Source organism: Pseudochaenichthys georgianus, unplaced genomic scaffold (genome assembly GCF_902827115.2).
Source record: "Pseudochaenichthys georgianus unplaced genomic scaffold, fPseGeo1.2 scaffold_674_arrow_ctg1, whole genome shotgun sequence".
Lineage (NCBI taxonomy): Eukaryota > Metazoa > Chordata > Actinopteri > Perciformes > Channichthyidae > Pseudochaenichthys > Pseudochaenichthys georgianus.
The window spans coordinates 43,692-65,339 of NW_027263228.1; the positions used below are offsets into that span (position 1 = coordinate 43,692).

At 44.5% G+C, this 21,648-nt stretch overlaps 1 protein-coding gene across 1 annotated transcript in view; it reads left to right on the plus strand.

The window, feature by feature from the left end:
• LOC117443746 (phosphatidylinositol-3,5-bisphosphate 3-phosphatase MTMR3) overlaps positions 1-21,648 on the plus strand; it is a 57,351-nt gene that overhangs the window by 11,444 nt on the left and 24,259 nt on the right. The window contains 10 exon segments of the mRNA XM_034079636.2: positions 678-794; positions 3,901-3,921; positions 8,417-8,499; positions 11,253-11,419; positions 15,815-15,911; positions 17,154-17,267; positions 18,548-18,697; positions 18,699-18,745; positions 20,276-20,407; positions 20,951-21,062. Coding sequence (XP_033935527.1) covers positions 678-794; positions 3,901-3,921; positions 8,417-8,499; positions 11,253-11,419; positions 15,815-15,911; positions 17,154-17,267; positions 18,548-18,697; positions 18,699-18,745; positions 20,276-20,407; positions 20,951-21,062 — 1,040 coding nt within the window.

The following is a 21,648-nucleotide window of genomic DNA, read 5'->3' on the forward strand; positions in this document are numbered from 1 at the left end:
ATCAGTATGTAGTGTCTCTACTTTAAAGAGTCCTCTCCTGCTGATGTTCAGGTGTATATCAGTATGTAGTGTCTCTACTTTAAAGAGTCCTCTCCTGCTGATGTTCAGGTGTATATCAGTATGTAGTGTCTCTACTTTAAAGAGTCCTCTCCTGCTGATGTTCAGGTGTATATCAGTATGTAGTGTCTCTACTTTAAAGAGTCCTCTCCTGCTGATGTTCAGGTGTATATCAGTGTGTAGTGTCTCTACTTTAAAGAGTCCCCTCCTGCTGATGTTCAGGTGTATATCAGTATGTAGTGTCTCTACTTTAAAGAGTCCTCTCCTGCTGATGTTCAGGTGTATATCAGTATGTAGTGTCTCTACTTTAAAGAGTCCTCTCCTGCTGATGTTCAGGTGTATATCAGTATGTAGTGTCTCTACATGTCTCCATGCCTCAATGTTCAAAAAGCTCTTTATTGTTCTCATACTGCCTGTGCTGCAGGACCTCTTTTCACCCTCTGTCTGAAACCAGAGCCCAGTCTGCTCTGATTGGTCAGCTGGCCCGCTCTGTTCCGATTGGCTTCTATTTTCATCTTTGCAGTGACTTTACTTGTAATCGCGATGTCCGTGTGTTTCCTGCAGCAGTTATCAAACAGCTGATCTGAGTGTCTGAACGCTTTATCTCCCGCTGTTGCTAGGTGCCGTTTCCTGAGCTTCACGGGGAGTTCGCGGAGTACGTGGGGCGGGCGGAGGACGCCATCATCGCCATGTCCAACTACCGCCTGCACATCAAATTCAAAGAGTCCGTCGTCAACGTGAGTGTCTCTCAAAACTCTGGGGAAGCTTCTGGTAATGTTTTGTAACTGGAGTCAGAGCCGGTGATCTGTCCTCAGGGGCAGCAGGGCCTCCCTCCTCTTCATCACTTCTGCTCTTCTTCTCCCTCTCTCCCTCCTCTTCCTCCTCTCTCGCTGTTGCCTTGGTTGCATTTGTTCCACAGGGGAAGCATCACACCTCTCTCTCTCCCTCTTTTCTCCACGATGAGAAAGAGAGAGCTTCGTCACCCCAGGGTGGCTTCTCTCTCTCTCTCTACAAATAATAAAAGCATCCCCATGTTTGCCACCTCATGTGTTCTCTGAGTTATCTTTTTTTCTTTAAACTGTTCTTCTACTCCTCACATCAGACACATGATGTATTACAGCCTAGTGCCACGCCACATGTATGCAGGCATTGAGAAACCCCCTGTATCTCATGCTTCAGTTACAGGCAGCTCGAACTCAAGTGTTTCTGTATTGCACTAAGAAACGTTTAAATACCTTTTGATATAGGATATGTTGAGACGACCAAACGTCTCAACATATCCTATAACGTCTGTAAACAGGAAAGTTGTGCAATGACAAATCTTGCGCAACAGAAAAAGCTTTGACGGTTTCCTTTCCTTCCCTTTTAAAGGTTGGGGACTTATTTCATCAACAGAGGCTGGTGATATCCTCCATTTTGTTATTTTCAGTAGATATTAAACACGGTGCTGCAGCTCGGGCTGCTCGATTAGGGCAACAATCATAAGCTCGATTATTTGGGTCATTAATTGTAATTGCGATTATTCATTGACTTTGAAATCATCCATTTATTGTACTTTAAAACAAATACCAATAATAATTTGAACTTTTTAACTGTTGAATTATACGCTCAGGGTAATCAGCTGAAAAACCTAAACAAAATAAATTATACATTCATGTCTACATTTAAATAAATAATATCAAAAATAATAAATACCAATAAACAAGATCAACAAACATGTTGCAGTGTCACAACCTGAACACTCCTTAAAGGTGACATGTCATGCTTTCCGGTTATCGCCCGTCCCCTTGTTGTTATGAAGGTTTTTATGCATGTAAGCGGTCTGCAGAGTCAAAACCCTCAAAGTACACCCCCCTGTAGCGAGTCCAACTCTAACACAGAGAAGACCTCCCCAAAACGCCTCGTTAGAGACACGTCACTGTCCATTTGATTCTTCCGGGGACATCATGATGTCATGTCGTACCCGGAACTAAATGGACCAATCCGTGGAGCCGTTACGTTACGTCCGCGGAGCCGTTACGTTAAGCCCCTGCCGATTGGTCCAAATTGACCAATCCACGGACTTCCTCACACACTCAGGCAGCTCTGCTGATCTCTCCTCCCTGGCTGCAGGCTGATAGCAGACAGTTGGGATCGCGGCGAAATTCTCTCTGCAGACCCATTCTCACAGCGCTCTTTCTTTCTCGATATCAAGCCACACTTATTGTTTTTACTTCGGCTGTGACTTTGTGTGTGCTCAGGGTGAGTTTCGCTGTGTATCGCTAAACAAGGAAGTAACACCTCCACGGAGCTCAGCGCGATTCACAACGTCCCGACTGGTCCCGACCAATCGGAGCACACTGGGCTCACAGGGAGGGGGGCAAGAGCTGCAGCGAGCCGTTTGGTGGAGAGAGTGAATACACATACTTTACAGAGATGCTGTTTGAGAAACCAATGTGAGTTTGGAAAATTGCACAGTATAAATCTATTCTCGTCGACCTCAACGATGGAATTATGATCAGTGGAAATGGCCATGACATGGGACCTTTAACATATAGCCAACATTTTGGTAAAACATATTCCACTCACTCCACTGGGTCAATAATTGATATCACGATTATTAAAAACGATTTACTTTGAAAACATCAATTTATTGGAGAAAAAACATTTGAACAGTATGTGTTTAATATCCTGTAAAGATAGCAGTACATGAAGTTAATAAGATAACTTAGGTTCGGTAGCAGGGCCACATCTCAACCACACCTACGGTCACCTGCCACCAGTACCCTGAACTTTAAGTATAATTCAACTAAATAAAAAAAAATACGATTTTCATAATCGTTGCAAGCCATAATCATAATCGCGATTAAAATACGATGAATTGAGCAGCGCTAACTGCAGCTGTAAATACTCAAATACATATACTGTGCAAAATAAATATATATCAGATTTCATCCTGTTTGGAAAATGGGTGCTTGTGTTAACTACACTGCTTATTTTAGGCATCTTGAAATAGAATTTTATAAAGAAAATAAACGTATGTAAGAGGTCTAAGGACTCATTCATGAGTACAGAGCTCTGAGCATAAGATAAATACCTTTTTTTTCTGATTACATCCTGATTTAAATTAGAATTTGAACCTCTTTAGAATATCTAATTCAAGCAAATGTACAGTTGTGAGTCTTCTGTTTCAGTTGAGGTGTCAAAACGATTTTTGTTTCTGTATTGGATTCAAAACCTACGTATACTATCAGCTCGAGAGCCCTTCATTTGAAGTCAATCTCAATTATTGGGGTGCTTTTATTTCAGTTACTTTGTATATTTGGAGAACTGGAACAGGTACCAGATCCAACGTGATGGTATTGGCTCAAAACATGCCTTCTGTATAATCACATTGTTTGGTTCACAAACCCTCACATATAGAGGACACATGCAGCGGTCCTGACGGGTGCATCCCTTCGCTTGCTTCCTGTACCTTCCTGCTGACATTGATTGGACTTTAACGAGCCTCTGGCTTTTGGCTCACATCGCACAGCCATCGTTCTCCTCGCACATATTTGGACGGGTTTATAGAGGAGTTGTCAGCGTTCACAGTGTGGGTGGTGATGCAGAAAGCGAGTTCGTTCACTGTCAGGAATTTTGACAGTGGCCAGATTAGGGGTGTAGATTAAATTGTGGCTGCTCAAACATCCGGCTGGGCTGCAGTGACACACACACACACACACACACACACACACACACACACACACACACACACACACACACACACACACACACACACACACACACACACACACTCTGAGAATAGTTACGTACAGGCCAGCATCACTTTCATTATTGTTCTCTGTGTTTTGTTTTGAATAGAGTTGTTGTTGTGAGATCTCAGTAAGTAACCCCGCAGAGCTGCACGGAGTGGAGTGTGTGTCTTCAGTGTGTAATGTGTGTGTGTCTGGAGGAGTTGCTCGTTCAGCCTGTTTAACACCAGCTGCTGATTGCAGTATGTTGCACAGAAGTGAGTGTGAAGAAATATCCACTAAAATCATTCGATAGAGAGGTGCCGTGATGATGTGTTTTTGTAGACTAACGCTGAAGTTAGCCTCAACAAAAAGACTAACATGTTTCCATTGGACTTTTTGCAGGAAATAAAACAAGGATGCAAACTCCTGAAGTAAAACTCTAATGTTGGGCTATAAAGGAACTACAGCACGGTCACATGACTTCACGTCACCACCGCTAAGCTAAAGGCGGCTAATGTTGGGCTATAAAGGAACTACAGCACGGTCACATGACTTCACGTCACCACCGCTAAGCTAAAGGAGGCTAATGTTGGGCTATAAAGGAACTACAGCACGGTCACATGACTTCACGTCACCACCGCTAAGCTAAAGGCGGCTAATGTTGGGCTATAAAGGAACTACAGCACGGTCACATGACTTCACGTCACCACCGCTAAGCTAAAGGAGGCTAATGTTGGGCTATAAAGGAACTACAGCACGGTCACATGACTTCACGTCACCACCGCTAAGCTAAAGGCGGCTAATGTTGGGCTATAAAGGAACTACAGCACGGTCACATGACTTCACGTCACCACCGCTAAGCTAAAGGAGGCTAATGTTGGGCTATAAAGGAACTACAGCACGGTCACATGACTTCACGTCACCACCGCTAAGCTAAAGGCGGCTAATGTTGGGCTATAAAGGAACTACAAGCACGGTCACATGACTTCACGTCACCACTGCTAAGCTAAAGGCGGCTAATGTTGGGCTATAAAGGAACTACAGCACGGTCACATGACTTCACGTCACCACCGCTAAGCTAAAATAATAATAAATAATATATAATATTTTTATAGCGCTTTTCAGGAAACCCAAGGTCGCTTTACAAGTCAGGTAGGGGGGGGGAGTAGGGGGGGAAAAAGGCAGACAGGTTAAGGGGGTGGGGGGGGGGAAGTAGCGGAAAAATAAACCTATTAAACTAACTATACAGTGGGGAAAGCCTTGGTAAAAAGGTGCATTTTGAGGGCTTTTTTGAAAATGTCCAGGGTTGGGGCGCTGCGGATTTCGGGGGGGAGAGAGTTCCAGAGGGTGGGGGATGCCACACTGAAGGCTCTGTCACCAAAAGTCCAAAACCTGGTGCGGGGGGTGGAGAGGAGATCCGGTCCAGATGATCTTAGCTTCCGGGATGGAGTGTGGTAGCGGAGAAGCTCAGACGGGTATTGGGGGGCGAGGGCATGGAGGGATTTGTAAGTCAGAAGAAGGAGTTTATAGGTGATACGGTGCTTGACTGGGAGCCAGTGGAGGTGGATCAGGGTGGGGGTGATGTGCTGCCAGGGCTTAGTGTGAGTGAGCACCCTGGCAGCCGAGTTCTGCACATACTGGAGCCTGTCCAGGGCTTTACTGGGAACCTCGAACAGGACTCCGTTGCAGTAATCCAACCGGGAGGAGACGAATGCATGAATGAGGGTCTCGGCCACGGAATCAGAGAGTGATGGTCGTAGACGGGAGATATTCCTGAGGTGATAGAAGGCAGACTTAGTGACGGATTTGATGTGTGACTGAAATGAGAGAGTGGAGTCAAGGATGACACCCAGGTTACGGACTTCGGGAGACGGGGAGATGGAACAGCCGTCAATGTGGAGGAGGAGATCCCCAACCTTCCGGAGCAGTGCTTTGGGGGCCACAACCATGAGCTCAGTCTTCTTACTGTTGAGTTTGAGTAGATTTGCTGTCATCCAGGTTTTTATGGCATGGGGACAGTTGACCAAAGACTGTGGAGGGAGCTGGGCGGATGGTGAGGTGCTGAGATAGAGCTGAGTGTCGTCAGCGTAGCAGTGGAAAATGAGACCAAATTGACGTATGATCTGGCCAAGGGGGAGCATGTAAATGGTGAAAAGTAGGGGACCAAGCACGGAGCCTTGGGGGACACCATGGTTGACTGGGGCCGAGGGGGAGGATGAGCCGCTGATGCTAACAAACTGAGACCTGGTTGATAGATAGGACTGAAACCATGACAGAGCTGTGCCAGTGATGCCAAGGTTGTCAGAGAGGCATTTCAGGAGGACTGTATGAGAAACAGTGTCAAAAGCGGCAGAGAGGTCGAGGAGGATGAGAATACTGATTTGTCCGGAGTCAGCAGCGAGAAGGAGGTCATTAGTGATCTTGAGGAGGGCGGTCTCTGTGCTGTGATGTGCTCTGTAGGCTGACTGTAGGGGTTCGTAGAGCTCATGGTTGGACAGATGTTGATGAAGCTGGGCGGCGACTGCTCTTTCCAAGGTTTTGCTAAGGAAAGGAAGGTTGGAGATCGGTCGGTAGTTGTTCAGCTCCTCAGGGTCCCAAACCAGGCTTCTTGGGGATGGGAGTGATGGAGGCGGTTTTGAAGCAGGAGGGAACTATTCCAGATGACAGAGAGGAGTTGATGATGTCTGTTATGATGGGGCAGAGGGTGGGAAGGCAGGCCTTGACCAGCACCGTGGGCATGGGGTCAAGGGAGCAGGTGGAGGCCTTAGCATTGGTCACCAGCTTCGAGACCAGTGGAACATCCACTGGGGAGAAGGAGGAGAGAGAGCATTGGGGATTGAGGGGTTGAGCTGGGAGTGTGCATTTCTGTGTCAGGGGCCAGTGCAGAGAGGGGGAGGGGGCTGGCACCAGGAGTTGTTGATGAATGGAGATCACCTTAGCCTGAAGTTAGCTAAAGGTGGCTAATGTTGGGCTATAAAGGAACTACAGCACGGTCACATGACTTCACGTCACCACCGCTAAGCTAAAGGTGGCTAATGTTGGGCTATAAAGGAACTACAGCACGGTCACATGACTTCACGTCACCACCGCTAAGCTAAAGGTGGCTAATGTTGGGCTATAAAGGAACTACAGCACGGTCACATGACTTCACGTCACCACCGCTAAGCTAAGGTGGCTAATGTTGGGCTAGAAGGAACTACAGCACGGTCACATGACTTCACATCACCACCGCTAAGCTAAAGTGGCTAATGTTGGGCTATAAAGGAACTACAGCACGGTCACATGACTTCACGTCACCACCGCTAAGCTAAAGGAGGCTAATGTTGGGCTATAAAGGAACTACAGCACGGTCACATGACTTCACGTCACCACCGCTAAGCTAATGTTGGGCTATAAAGGAACTTCAGCACGGTCACATGACTTCACGTCACCACCGCTAAGCTAAAGGAGGCTAATGTTGGGCTATAAAGGAACTACAGCACGGTCACATGACTTCACGTCACCACCGCTAAGCTAAAGGAGGCTAATGTTGGGCTATAAAGGAACTACAGCACGGTCACATGACTTCACGTCACCACCGCTAAGCTAAAGGTGGCTAATGTTGGGCTATAAAGGAACTACAGCACGGTCACATGACTTCACGTCACCACCGCTAAGCTAAAAGAGACTAATGTTGGGCGTGATGACGTTTAGTCGTCTCATTTAGACACTTGTTATCAAATGCCGTTTTTAAATCCACCAGTGGGATATTTACTGACTTATTTTATGTCGTAGAAAAGCACGTTAAAATCTCTTCAGCTTGTGTTAACCACAGACAGGCTGACATTCAGAAAACCTAGTTGTGTTTCAGGCCTCATTCCTGCACCAATCCATCGGCCATATAAAGGCATCTAACATTATAGAGTTGCATTTTAAAATGTCTTTGACCAATAAAGTGACTAAAGGAATCTCTCGGTGCAATAAAGCAGTTTTTTCTCGAGGTGTTTATATTATGCAACTTGCTGTTAAACAAACAGCCCTAATAATAAAGCTGCCAATCAACTTTTACAAAAGCTCCCATCAGGCAGCGACCCTGTCACTGTTTGCTGCTGTTCAGAGCTCAGTCACAAGCAGCTCTCTCCCTGCAGTATTCAAAGTATGCTCTGAAGCACATAGCACCTCTCTGTGTAGGGACGCCACTTGCCTTTGAACAGATACCACTGCAGCTCTATGGGCTCAGAAGGGAAATGCAGCACAGATACACTCTCACGCTCAAAGCATTCTCTTTCACTATGTCATCTTATTTGTTCCATGTCCTATATATATATTCATGCTGCTCTGTTGGAGGAGCCTGTGGCCTCTGATCTACACTACTGTGCTAATGACAATAACGCCTTGAAAGTGAAGAAGATGATGTGTACTAACAGAGTTCAGGGAGATGTGAAGAATTAATGGAAAGACACCTGGACAAGTCGTCTGTGGGACTGTTTGCACAACGCGGCTGAAATCAAATGTTTTTTAGCATGAAGGCACTAATCTGCAGTCAAGCACTACTTTTACTGACTGCATGTGTGTGGTTGGTACATTCCCATATATTAGAGATAAAACATCTGTCTGAGTCCTCTCTCTCTCTCTCTCTCTCTCTCTTTCTCCCCCCCCCACAGGTTCCTCTTCAGCTCATCGAGCATGTGGAGTGTCGGGATATGTTCCAGCTTCACGTCACCTGTAAGGACTGTAAAGTCGTCAGGTATGGTCAACAATACTCTCCTGCAGCATAAAGGCATTCCTGCTTTCACTTCCTCTTCGTCACAGGTGTAGGACACTTGCTTTAGAGTCACCTTCATGTAAAGCAAGCATGTGGTAATTCATTCCTCTGTTAAAAAGACAACGATAATGCTCGGTGTCTCCATCTACCTCTGCATCTACGAGCCACTTTTGTTTAGTGTACTGCTGGACGTCTTGCTGTAAACACAAATACTTCTTCTCTGTCGTCTCGTAGACTTTCTCTTTCATTGTGATTTCAGGTTATCCTTAAAGTGCTTCACTCCTCAAACACTTCACTGTCTGTCAACACTCGGTGCAGCCGTCCCATTACTGTCAATCATAAATACAGGTGCATCTCAGTGAGAGCTGTTGGACACCGACGGACTGCTTTGAAACCCAGGAGATATCTGAAACAGGATATAAACACAATACAATGTATATAAATAAACTACATATAAGCGATCAGCGGCAATAAATCACATTTTAAAAGCCCACGTTCATAACTACGACCTATTTAGCGATAACATCCACAATGTTGATTCTCCGTACCTTTCAGAGGCACGTCTGGCGCGTTAAGCATTCGTTATGTGATCGTAAATACCAGACGTTATTACAGCTACCATTTAAAGAGTTCTTCACGTGTAGTGACTTACTTGGAGAGGAATGACTGCATAACAGTTTGAGTTGTATGCAGCTGAACCGGCATCCGTCTGTTGGAGCAGCTCACCTGCACCATGAGGCCTTTTGCACGGTTAGCTTTTGTTCTTCTAACCCTCAGACGCATACGTGGGTCTTTTTGACCCGGTGAGGTGGTTTTCTTAGAGTATCTTTGCAATTACATTTTTGTATCATTTCATATTCCAGCTATTCCTCAAAAAACATGTTTTGGATATCATGCCATTCACATGTTAAATTTACATTTTAAGAAATTGTAGTTTTTGTATTTCTACCCCAAGCTTCCATAAGTGGGTCAAAATGACCCACGTGCATTTCCTATGGGATTTCGTTTTTCTCTCAAAATGTAAAAGAAATGTCTAAAATTATAAATAGTGAAAATGAAATCTAAAAAATGTTCTAGTGTGAACCAAAATATCCATCCATCCATCTTCTCCCTTCTCCGTGGTCGGGTCTCGGGGGTAGCAGTTCCAGCAGAGAGCCCCAAACGTTCTTTCCCCTCATCAACCAGCTCTGACTGGGGGGTCCCAAGGCGCTCCCAGGCCAGAAGAGATATAACCCCTCCACCTGGTCCTAGGTCTACCCCTCGGTCTCCTCCCAGCTGGACGTGTCTGGAACACCTCCCTAGGGAGGCGCCCAGGTGGCATCCTAACTAGGTGCCCGAACCACCTCAACTGGCTCCTTTCGACGCGAAGGAGGAGCGGCTCAACTCCGAGTCCCTCCCTGATGACCGATACAAGTGATTTGTCTTAACCAAAATGACAACAATGGCATAAAAACACATATTATTCTAATACGGGTCCTTTAAAGTGTCTGGACCCTACACTCTTCCATAAGTGGGTCCTTTAGACCCACTTATGGAAGAGTGTAGGGTCCAGACACTCGGGCATCTAATGGCACATTTCCACTGCAGCGGGGTAGCCCCGTTAAAGCGTCCCAAGCGTCCTCGCTCAGGCCTCGGGCTGCCTCGCTGGCCGGCCGAGGCCGTGGCGCATTTCCATTACAGTTTGGGACCTGGGGTAGCAACGCAGTGTAGGCGGGGCGATCAGCTTTTTGGCGGGCTTTTTGGGCGGAGCGACGCTGGGTAAAACTGCAGTGGCATCATCTTCATCTTCATTTTTGTAGCTCCTCCGTTTACAAAAATGCTGCAAGCTTGCTTCTAGATATGCGACGCTAGGGATGATCTCGCGCGCGATCTTGTGACGATTCTCTCTGGCCAATCAGCAGTCGAGAGGGCTGACGTCTCTAGTTCAGCCCTGGCCTGATAGAACCACGGTTTTATGGGGCCGGAAAAAGTACCCGCTAGCCGGGGCTACGCTATATGGAAAGGCCACCAAAAACTGGCCTGGCCGCTTGAGGACGGTTTAAGGACGCTTAAACGGGGCTGCAGCGCCATAAGGGTTAAATATGTTATTGTTGACCTGTTGGAGGAACATGACACTGCAGATTGTCATTATCTAAATGGAGGAAATAAACTACTACGGTATTATGACGATTCGGCGATGAAATCATTTCTCAGATTTTCTCCTATTTTTTTTTTTTTAGGTTTAATTTTTGGTTCATTTTATGCATCGTTTACAAGTTAAAAGACAAAGAAACATGCCGTAAAATATTATTTAGAAATTGAAAAGTGTTATTTTACATGAGGAATGAGCAATGGTGAAAAACAATAACACATGTATTAATAAATAAATATAAAAAGTACACAAAAAAATCATAAAAGAAAATCTCTAAAATGATCATTCCTGGTCTCGATCTCGTAGCCTCGTGACTTCTCAAATATGTTAAGCGTTACTAAGGTGTAATGCTCTGACCTTTGCCCCCAAAGACAAAAAACATGCCGTAAAATATTATTTATTAATTGAAGTGTTATTTTTACATGAGCAATGGTGAAAACAATTAATAAAAAGAAAAATATGAATAAATTAATATAATAGGTACACGGTAATATAATAAAAATAAATATAATATTTGCATTGAAGTTTCTCGTATCCTTGTGCCTTCTCAAATATTTGAAGCATGATTTCGTTCTAACGTTTGCTCTGACCCCCCCCCCCCCAGGTGTCAGTTCTCCACCATTGAGCAGTGTCAGGAGTGGCTGAAGCGCCTGAACGTGGTGGTGCGCCCCCCCCCTCGCCTGGAGGAACTCTTCTCCTTCGCCTTCCACGCCTGGTGCATGGAGGTCTACGCCGGGGAGAAGGAGCAGCACGGGGAGCTCTGCAGACCAGGTCAGAAGAATAATAATAATAGATTACATTTGCATAGCGCCTCTCAAGGGACCCGAGGCCGCTTTACACGGGGAACAAACAAGACCAGACTTCAAGATTTTACTATTAACCTTTAAAATCTACATGAACTAGCACTTCCATACCTATCGTCATTAATTACCCCGCACATATCTACCCGGCTCCACGATCACATAATGCCTCCTAATGTCTCCTTTCCATCCCCAGAATTCACAAATGATCCGTAGGTGTCAGAGCCTTTTCATTTCGAGCACCTCTCCTTTGGAATCGTCTTAAAGGACGCAAAGCTGTTTCCGTTGACTCCTTTAAAAGCACACTCAAAACCTCTGTCTTCCTTGTAAACTAATTTCCATCACCTAGTTTCCACCTACATTACCATCACTTCTGTCACATGCTTTTATCACATGGCAATACTTATGTTGATGTATAACAGGGGTGGGGAACCTCCGGCCCGTATACGGCCCGCGGGGCAATTTGGTACGGCCCTCGAGGTAATTTATAAACACTCGCAAAAAAGAAAAAAATGTAAGAAATCTAGACCGCAAACAAATTAAAAAGCGAGTGCCTGTTTTTCATGGCCAAGGTCAGGGTCCTTGAACACAACACGAGCCTAACGTGTCATCACGTGGTATATGTCTCATCTGACAGGGGTGCAGTTCTGACGGAGAGCACCAGAACGCAGCTCCAGCACTTCAGAAACTGCAGTACCCATAAGGAGCCGTGCACATGCCGCAGTTTCTGCGTGTCTGTGTCTTTAGTTGAAAGCCCAGTGGCGATCTGCTCATCTGTCATACAGTCAATAACTTTGTTGTTATTAGCATCTGGTTAGCTAGCTATGCTAACGAATATAAGAAGCTTTTTCTCCAACCAGTGAGGTAAAGGCACATCTTTATATGATCATTATAGTTATAAAAAATAAGAGAATAAAGTAAACAGGTATAAAATACTATATGACAGTAAAAAAAAGTTGTTATTAATAAAGAAGAATACAGTTTGAAAGGAGAGTGATTTGTAAAATATCCATAAAGAAAAAGTAAATCTGCTTCCAGTTCTGTTTCATCTGGTGTTGAGAGATGTGTCCATAGATCTCCTGATGCTGCTCTCAAAGTGCACCAGATTGATGCTTTTAACTTCAACATTTAAAAAACAATCTTCCCGGGGGAGCATGCCCCCAGACCCCCCTAGAGGAGGTTAGGTCCCCCCCCCCCCACTTAAATCATGTTCACATGGATAGGAAACTAAATACATTTGCACACATCTTGTGTCCACATCTCTCTGTGTTGGTGGTCACGCCACACCGTGCACGTGCATGCATACGCGAGTCATGGTGAGAGAGGTTGCTTTTTCTTTGCACAGAATGAAATGAATGGGCTGTGATTTTAGTTCTGTTAAGCAGAGGTCAATAACTTGTACGGCCCTCTGAGGATATTGTAAACATTGAAATGGCCCTTGAGAGGAAAAAGGTTCCCCACCCCTGATGCATAATGTTTTTATAATGTTTATGCTATTTTTGTTTTTGTATTTTGCTTTGTCCAGCCCTTTGAGGCATTTCTTGACATGTGGGGCTTTCATAAATAAATGTTGATTTGGACAAACAAACAAGAGGGGCAGATAATAAAGTAACGGTGAGCAGGTGAGTTAGGTACCCCCGTCTCCTGATGACCTCGTGTGACCCCTCAGGGTTCGAGCCTGAGTGTCTGTTTGAACTGCTCCACTGAGATAGGGTGCATGCAGTCGACTAAAGCTCTGACCTGCTCCAGCTGTTCTTCTGACGGCCCCTCTGAAGTGGCCCTACTTTGTGTGTAGTCGCACCTAACTTGTGTTTCTGAGCACTTGCTGCCGCTCCGACGGCTTCCAGTTATAATGTTGTAGCTTTTCGGTGAAACCCCGGAGACGTCACAGCAGGCAGGAAGGACAACTTGTTCTGACAGATAACAGCGATCCAAACCAAAAGCTTTTAATAAATATCACCCGGACCCCGCGTGTGGCTGCCGCTCAGCGTTGCACTTCGATATGTGCAACATGTATGAGTGCGTGACCTTTGATCTCCGCACTCCGATTGTCCTCCTCGCTCGATGGCGGTCAGACTGAGCGGCGACCAGCTGTTCAATACAGAGTGAGAGAAAGCAGCATCCATTTAGTTTGAGTAGTAAACAAAGGGAGGTACAGGAGCTCCAACAGATGATGAGACTCGAGGGAGTGATGCTGGTTCATCACGTTGTCGAGGACTCGTTGTCTTTGTTACGAGAAAAAGCAGAGGGAGAGTTTTCCTGATGAGATGTGGAGGAAGCGGCCCGGAGCCTTTCCACTCAGAAACAAAGGCTCTTATGTTGACTCGGGTCTTATCGGCAGAGAGGGCAAGAGTACACACATCCTGTACTCAAGGAGAAGTACAGATACTCGTGTTTAAAAGTACTCTGGTGAAAGTAGAAGTACAGGTATTTGTGTTCAGAATGTAAGAAGTAGAAAGTACAGGTATTTGTGTTCAACATGTAAGAAGTAGAAAGTACAGGTATTTGAGTTCAACATGTGAGAAGTAGAAAGTACAGGTATTTGTGTTCAACATGTAAGAAGTAGAAAGTACAGGTATTTGAGTTCAACATGTAAGAAGTAGAAAAGTACAGGTATTTGAGTTCAACATGTGAGAAGTAGAAAGTACAGGTATTGAGTTCAACATGTAAGAAGTAGAAAGTACAGGTATTTGTGTTCAACATGTAAGAAGTAGAAAGTACAGGTATTTGTGTTCAACATGTAAGAAGTAGAAAGTACAGGTATTTGGGTTCAACATGTAAGAAGTAGAAAGTACAGGTATTTGAGTTCAACATGTAAGAAGTAGAAAGTACAGGTATTTGTGTTCAACATGTAAGAAGTAGAAAGTACAGGTATTTGTGTTCAACATGTAAGAAGTAGAAGGTACAGGTATTTGTGTTCAACATGTAAGAAGTAGAAAGTACAGGTATTTGAGTTCAACATGTAAGAAGTAGAAAGTACAGGTATTTGTGTTCAACATGTAAGAAGTAGAAAGTACAGGTATTTGAGTTCAACATGTAAGAAGTAGAAAGTACAGGTATTTGTGTTCAACATGTAAGAAGTAGAAAGTACAGGTATTTGTGTTCAACATGTGAGAAGTAGAAAGTACAGGTATTTGTGTTCAACATGTAAGAAGTAGAAAGTACAGGTATTTGTGTTCAACATGTAAGAAGTAGAAAGTACAGGTATTTGTGTTCAACATGTGAGAAGTAGAAAGTACAGGTATTTGTGTTCAACATGTAAGAAGTAGAAAGTACAGGTATTTGTGTTCAACATGTAAGAAGTAGAAAGTACAGGTATTTGTGTTCAACATGTGAGAAGTAGAAAGTACAGGTATTTGGGTTCAACATGTAAGAAGTAGAAAGTACAGGTATTTGTGTTCAACATGTAAGAAGTAGAAAGTACAGGTATTTGTGTTCAACATGTGAGAAGTAGAAAGTACAGGTATTTGTGTTCAACATGTAAGAAGTAGAAAGTACAGGTATTTGAGTTCAACATGTAAGAAGTAGAAAGTACAGGTATTTGAGTTCAACATGTAAGAAGTAGAAAGTACAGGTATTTGAGTTCAACATGTAAGAAGTAGAAAGTACAGGTATTTGAGTTCAACATGTAAGAAGTAGAAAGTACAGGTATTTGAGTTCAACATGTAAGAAGTAGAAAGTACAGGTATTTGAGTTCAACATGTAAGAAGTAGAAAGTACAGGTATTTGAGTTCAACATGTAAGAAGTAGAAAGTACAGGTATTTGGGTTCAACATGTGAGAAGTAGAAAGTACAGGTATTTGGGTTCAACATGTGAGAAGTAGAAAGTACAGGTATTTGGGTTCAACATGTGAGAAGTAGAAAGTACAGGTATTTGGGTTCAACATGTGAGAAGTAGAAAGTACAGGTATTTGGGTTCAACATGAGAGAAGTAGAAAGTACAGGTATTTGAGTTCAACATGTGAGAAGTAGAAAGTACAGGTATTTGGGTTCAACATGTAAGAAGTAGAAAGTACAGGTATTTGGGTTCAACATGTGAGAAGTAGAAAGTACAGGTATTTGGGTTCAACATGTGAGAAGTAGAAAGTACAGGTATTTGGGTTCAACATGAGAGAAGTAGAAAGTACAGGTATTTGAGTTCAACATGTGAGAAGTAGAAAGTACAGGTATTTGAGTTCAACATGTGAGAAGTAGAAAGTACAGGTATTTGAGTTCAACATGTAAGAAGTCAAAGTAAAAAGTCGTCAGAAAAGTAAGTAGTGGAGTAAAGTACTGATACCAGAAACATGTACTTCAGTACAGTAAGAAAGTATTTGTACTCCACTACTCCCACCTCTGCTTATCGTTACCTCCCCTCTCTCCGCAGGCGAACACGTCACCTCCTGGTTCAAGAACGAGGTGGAGAGGATGGGCTTCGACACTCAGAACGCCTGGAGGATCACAGACATCAACAGCAAGTTCAGGTGATCCCAGCTTCCACTCACAGATCCTGCTGCCGTGGCGATGACCCCGCTCTGCTCTCAGCCCGTGGCTCAGACAGAGGGGGGTGTGTTCTTGTCCCCGCGCTGATATGAGCCTGCCCAGCGTTAGGGGTCTGCAGACAGAGGTTGCAGTCAAAGTGTCCCAAAGATCAGCTCCTATCGTCTTTTCCTGTCCACTTTGACCTCTGTGTGAAACGTCAAATGTATTTATTATAAACGTGTTAGGCCTTAGAATCTCTTCTTCATGTCTCTTCTACATCAACATGTGTCCCCTCTTCTTCGTGTCTCTTCTACATCAACATGTGTCCCCTCTTCTTCATGTCTCTTCTACATCAACATGTGTCCCCTCTTCTTCACGTCTCTTCTACATCAACATGTGTCCCCTCTTCTCTATGTCTCTTCTACATCAACATGTGTCCCCTCTTCTTCATGTCTCTTCTACATCAACATGTGTCCCCTCTTCTTCGTGTCTCTTCTACATCAACATGTGTCCCCTCTTCTCCATGTCTCTTCTACATCAACATGTGTCCCCTCTTCTTCATGTCTCTTCTACATCAACATGTGTCCCCTCTTCTTCATGTCTCTTCTACATCAACATGTGTCCCCTCTTCTTCATGTCTCTTCTACATCAACATGTGTCCCCTCTTCTTCATGTCTCTTCTACATCAACATGTGTCCCCTCTTCTTCATGTCTCTTCTACATCAACACGTGTCCCCTCTTCTTCATGTCTCTTCTACATCAACATGTGTCCCCTCTTCTTCATGTCTCTTCTACATCAACATGTGTCCCCTCTTCTTCATGTCTCTTCTACATCACCATGTGTCCCCTCTTCTTCATGTCTCTTCTACATCAACATGTGTCCCCTCTTCTTCATGTCTCTTCTACATCAACACGTGTCCCCTCTTCTTCATGTCTCTTCTACATCAACACGTGTCCCCTCTTCTTCATGTCTCTTCTACATCAACATGTGTCCCCTCTGTGGAAAGAGACTCTGAAAGTTTCAGGAACAAAGTTTCTCTCTCTTTTTGATCCATTTCTATAAAAACCTGTCTGAAAACGAGCTGATCAGATTGTGGCCACTTTATGATGTCATAACGATGTGTTGTCTTGGTAACCATTAGCCAATCAGCAACCAAGGTAACGTTCATATTTCTCCTTTGGATTTGTATAGTGTTGAACGCTGAACACAAAGCACTCTCTCCCCCCCCCCCCCCCCTCTCCAGGCTCTGCCCCAGTTACCCTCAGCAGCTCCTGGTTCCCGCCTGGATCACCGACAAGGAGCTGGAGAACGTGGCGGCCTTCCGCTCCTTGAAGAGGTTCCCTGCGGTGGTGTACAGGTCCGTTCGTTACCTCCACGCAGCCACGCAGCACTTTGCCTATTCTACCGTCTCCAGATAGTATCTTCATGTTCTCCGTATCAGTGCGGCTTTATTAACCACAGCTAGTCACTGATGGATCATAATAATAATAATAATACATTTATTTCGGGGGCGCCTTTCAGAACACCCAAGGACACCTTACAGGGTTACAGATTTACAATTTACATTTACAATTTTACCTTACAAATTAAAACAGTGGATTTAGTGAAGTATCAGCCGGGGTAAGACGAGACAGACAACAGGAAGTGGACTACAGAAGGACACAAAAGGACACAAAAGGACACGGGGTACAGATTATAGAGAAAGTGCCAGTTTGAACAGGTGGGTTTTGAATGTCGTTATGGAACCAGACTGTCGGACGTGTCGTGGCAGCGAGTTCCAGAGTCTGGGAGCCGAGCAGCTGAAAGCTCGAGCACCCGTGGGTTTGAGGCGAGAGCTTGGGACGGTGAGAAGTCCTGGATCATTCCCTCCAGGCTACGTCTGTCTGGCTGCATTCAGAGTACAGCTCCCTGCGTCGCGGCTGCAGTCATTCCTCGCTTCCTTTCCTTTTCTCAAGGCCTTGAAATATGATATATTGGGTAAAGAGATAAATCACTTCTAAGTAGCAGCCAGATGAATGTTATGGATGTTGTTTCAACAGTTCAGTCTCATGGCCTGTGGGACGAAGCTGTCCCTGAGTCTGGTGGTTTTAGTCCGGATGCTGCGGTACCGCCGGCCAGACGGCAGCAGACAGAACAGTTTGTGGCTGGGGGGATGGGGGTCCGTTATAATGCGGAGGGCGGATATATGAATATAGGCTTTGGAAAAAGGGGATCTTTGTCGAGCGGGGAGTTGAAAAGTAGCAGAAAATATACCGTACTTTCCGGACTACAAAGCGCACCTGCATATGAGCCGCAGCAGCTAAACTGTCCGTCTGTCTTGCTCTCGTTCTGTCTCTCGGTTCCACTTTTACTTTGGCGCGCTACCTGTCTCACTCTTTTCCGGCCTCCAGCTTTTCCTGCTGGAGCCCGCCGCTTAAAGGTGGCGGGCGCGGACCGGTCCTAGAGCCCGTAGTGTTAAGGTGGTTCATTTTACCTGTAACATCCATAGATGTAGGAGGTCCCCTAGTGGCCGTTAGCGGTACAAACAAAATGGGGGAAAAAGTCGCGGCTTATAGTCCGAAAAGTACGGTACCTCTTTTAAGACAGTGGAGCTAACATGATGTTGTGTTTTGGCTAACTTCTCTCACACACACACAGGCACCAGACGACGGGGGCAGTGATCGCCCGCTGCGGCCAGCCGGAGGTGAGCTGGTGGGGCTGGAGGAACGCTGACGATGAGCACCTGGTTCAATCCATCGCTAAAGCCTGCGCTGTGGTGGGATCCCCCAGGAAACACCTCACCAACGGGGGGGGGGGGCTACAGCAACGGCACCGACCTGCCAGACACTGACTTTGGTAAGAGCTTAAAGGTCTCCTATTACACTATTTGTAGGCATACATTATAGGCAGTGGCGGCTGGTGGAAAATATTTTGGTGGGGCTATTGATAGAGTGAGTAAAACATTTTTTTATGAGAAATGACCCCTTAAATTAGGACTTCTGGTGATGTAATGGCGCGTTTCCAGTGCAGCGTGGAGCTCGCTTTAATGCTGCGTTCAGACCGGACGCGATGCGAATATTCGCTTCGCTCTAAACGCTCCTATCGCATCGCTCTAGTTTCACCGCAGCTGTCAGCTGTGTTTACTCGCATCATTCAAACAAGACGTGCTGGCTCGGGAGCTACAACAACATGAACATATTTTACCATGATTAAATTGTAATACACGTTTCTAAATGATGCCGACGTAACAACATACTGATACCGGTTAGTAAAAACCATGAATTAATGCTTTGACAAGTCTGCAGACAGACGGCAGGCGAAAAACCTTTTAGAATGCTTGTTCCCTGAATGGAGCTTGGCTAAGCTAACGCTATATATGCTCCGACCGTACACACTCACAACAACGGCCTACAGACATCAATAAACCAGCGACTGTATTCTCCATGACACAGACAGTCAGTTTGTACTTGTTTCACTTGTGTCTAGTTTCTGAACAGATCGTATCTGTCCCCGGCTGTTTGAAGAGCAAGCATGTGAAACAAAAGATAGCATTTACCTGTTTGCATCCAGCTAGCCATGTGAGAAGCCTTGTTGATACGTTTTGTCTTTTCACGAGCTTGCTGTGATATATACAAATCGGGTTGGTCCGGTCCAAGGTCTTTAAGTATCAATTTATCTCCCAAACTTCTCCTTTCAAAAGGATTGGAGAGTAGCTCTTGGGCGGGCCGAGGCTCCGGCGACTCCACCTGCACACCATTCTCATCCAAATACTGCGTCACCTTGGTTACTCACGAGTCTAAAAAACAACTCACGTCAACGCACGTAAGCAACATGGGCGCCAACGTGAGCGCCCACGTGACCAAAATATTTGACGGTGCTGATTGGCTTAAATTATGTTTCGGCGGCACAGTTTACTATTGAGACTTTTGCAACCTGCTGGTTGCTGCTGTTTCGCTCGGGGGCTCCGCCCGGTAATGATAAACTAATGCCATGGGCAGGAAACAGGTGACTTATCAGTAACTTTAGACATCGTAACACAATTTTAAACGAGATTGTATTGTAGATTATACATTTTTGTGATACTAATTGTATGATATTTACCTTGTTCATTCAAAATTAAAATATAAAATATATATATATATATATATATATTTTTTTTTTATTTTGTATCTGGCAAGATACATGGCCCCTATGGGCCGGCCGCCACTGATTATAGGTCTGAGATATATACCGTCTATAAAAAACATGTCCAGATTCATAGGAACTCAAAATGCTATTGCCCCTTTAAGCGTTTATTTAATTGACCGTTAGTTGTTCTGATAACCTCAGCAGTAACAGCCTGGGTCGCATTGTGACGTATCCTCTCTGGTCCCGTGTGTGTATCAGAGTCCTCGTTGACCCACAGCACGGAGGTGGAGACGTTGGCCTCGCAGCCTCACAAGCTGCTGATCCTGGACGCTCGCTCCTACGCCGCTGCTGTCGCTAACCGGGCCAAGGGGGGCGGCTGCGAATGCCCAGGTAGGTCTCCTCCAATCGGATGGGAGCAGGTCGAAATGTGCCGTGGAGCCAGGGAAATGTGTTTCTGTGGGAGAAATGAAAACCTGCACCTTTTGTATTTGTGTTTTTATCTTGTGGTACAATGTTTGCATTTTCACTATTTGTATCTTGAATTGGAAATGTTACTTTCAACTTTGTATACATTTATTTTTCAATTTTTTATTTGACATTATACTTTATACAATGTGTGTGTATATATATTTAATTTATATGAATATATTTATTGTAATTTATCTTTTTATTTCATATTATAACTTTTTTTATTCTTATAAATATTTTTATTTTGTTGTATTTTATATTTAGCTTTATTTAATTTAATTTCTTTTAATTGTTGTCTTTTCTTTATCATTTTATGTTTAAATACTTTTTTTTTTTTTTTTCTAAATTGATTTTGTATTGATTTATCCTAAAATGGAGCCTTTGTCTCCTGACCCAGTTTCCCCGTGGAGAAACAAACAGTATGTTCCTGATGTCTCTCTCCTTTATGAAACCCTGCTGCTCCAGAGTACTACCCCAACTGTGAGGTGGTGTTTATGGGCATGGCCAACATCCACTCCATCCGCAAGAGTTTCCAGTCGCTGCGCTTCCTCTGCACTCAGATGCCCGATCCAGCCAAGTACGTCTCACTTTTACTCCTCCACATTTCCCCACCTGACTCTGCAGGATCAAAGTCAGAGTGCCGTAACCGTAGGTAACGCAGCTGTGTTTTGGTGTTGGCTGGCCGTACATCTGTGCCTGATTTAGAAACCCCGAGAGCAGGATCTGTTTCCATCTGGACGCTGCGAGGACGTGTCATTCAATCGCTCTTGCTTACGTTGTTAGAAGTGGTTCAACGATGGTATCGGGAGACGAGAACAGACCAAAACTCTAACGAAGTCCATCCAGTACGTGTCCATGTTCCTTATAGGGTGGATTATATCTGTGATGTAGCCTGAAGTGTCTTTTGCACACAATTAAAATCTCACAAAAGCAATTTCCTAATGTGTTTAATATGCGATGCCCGATTGCCTGCAGACTGAACCAGTTTAGATTTCCAATTTCCGACCTTCAAGCTGTTAATCCCAAAAGTAAACAAAAACAATCTCTGACTGCGGGCAACATTTAGTTTAGACTCGATTTGTAGACATGAACTTTGATCAGAACACAAAACTACTACAGGCAGAATAAGTACAAAAAACACAGACATCATTTCTTGTTTTTAC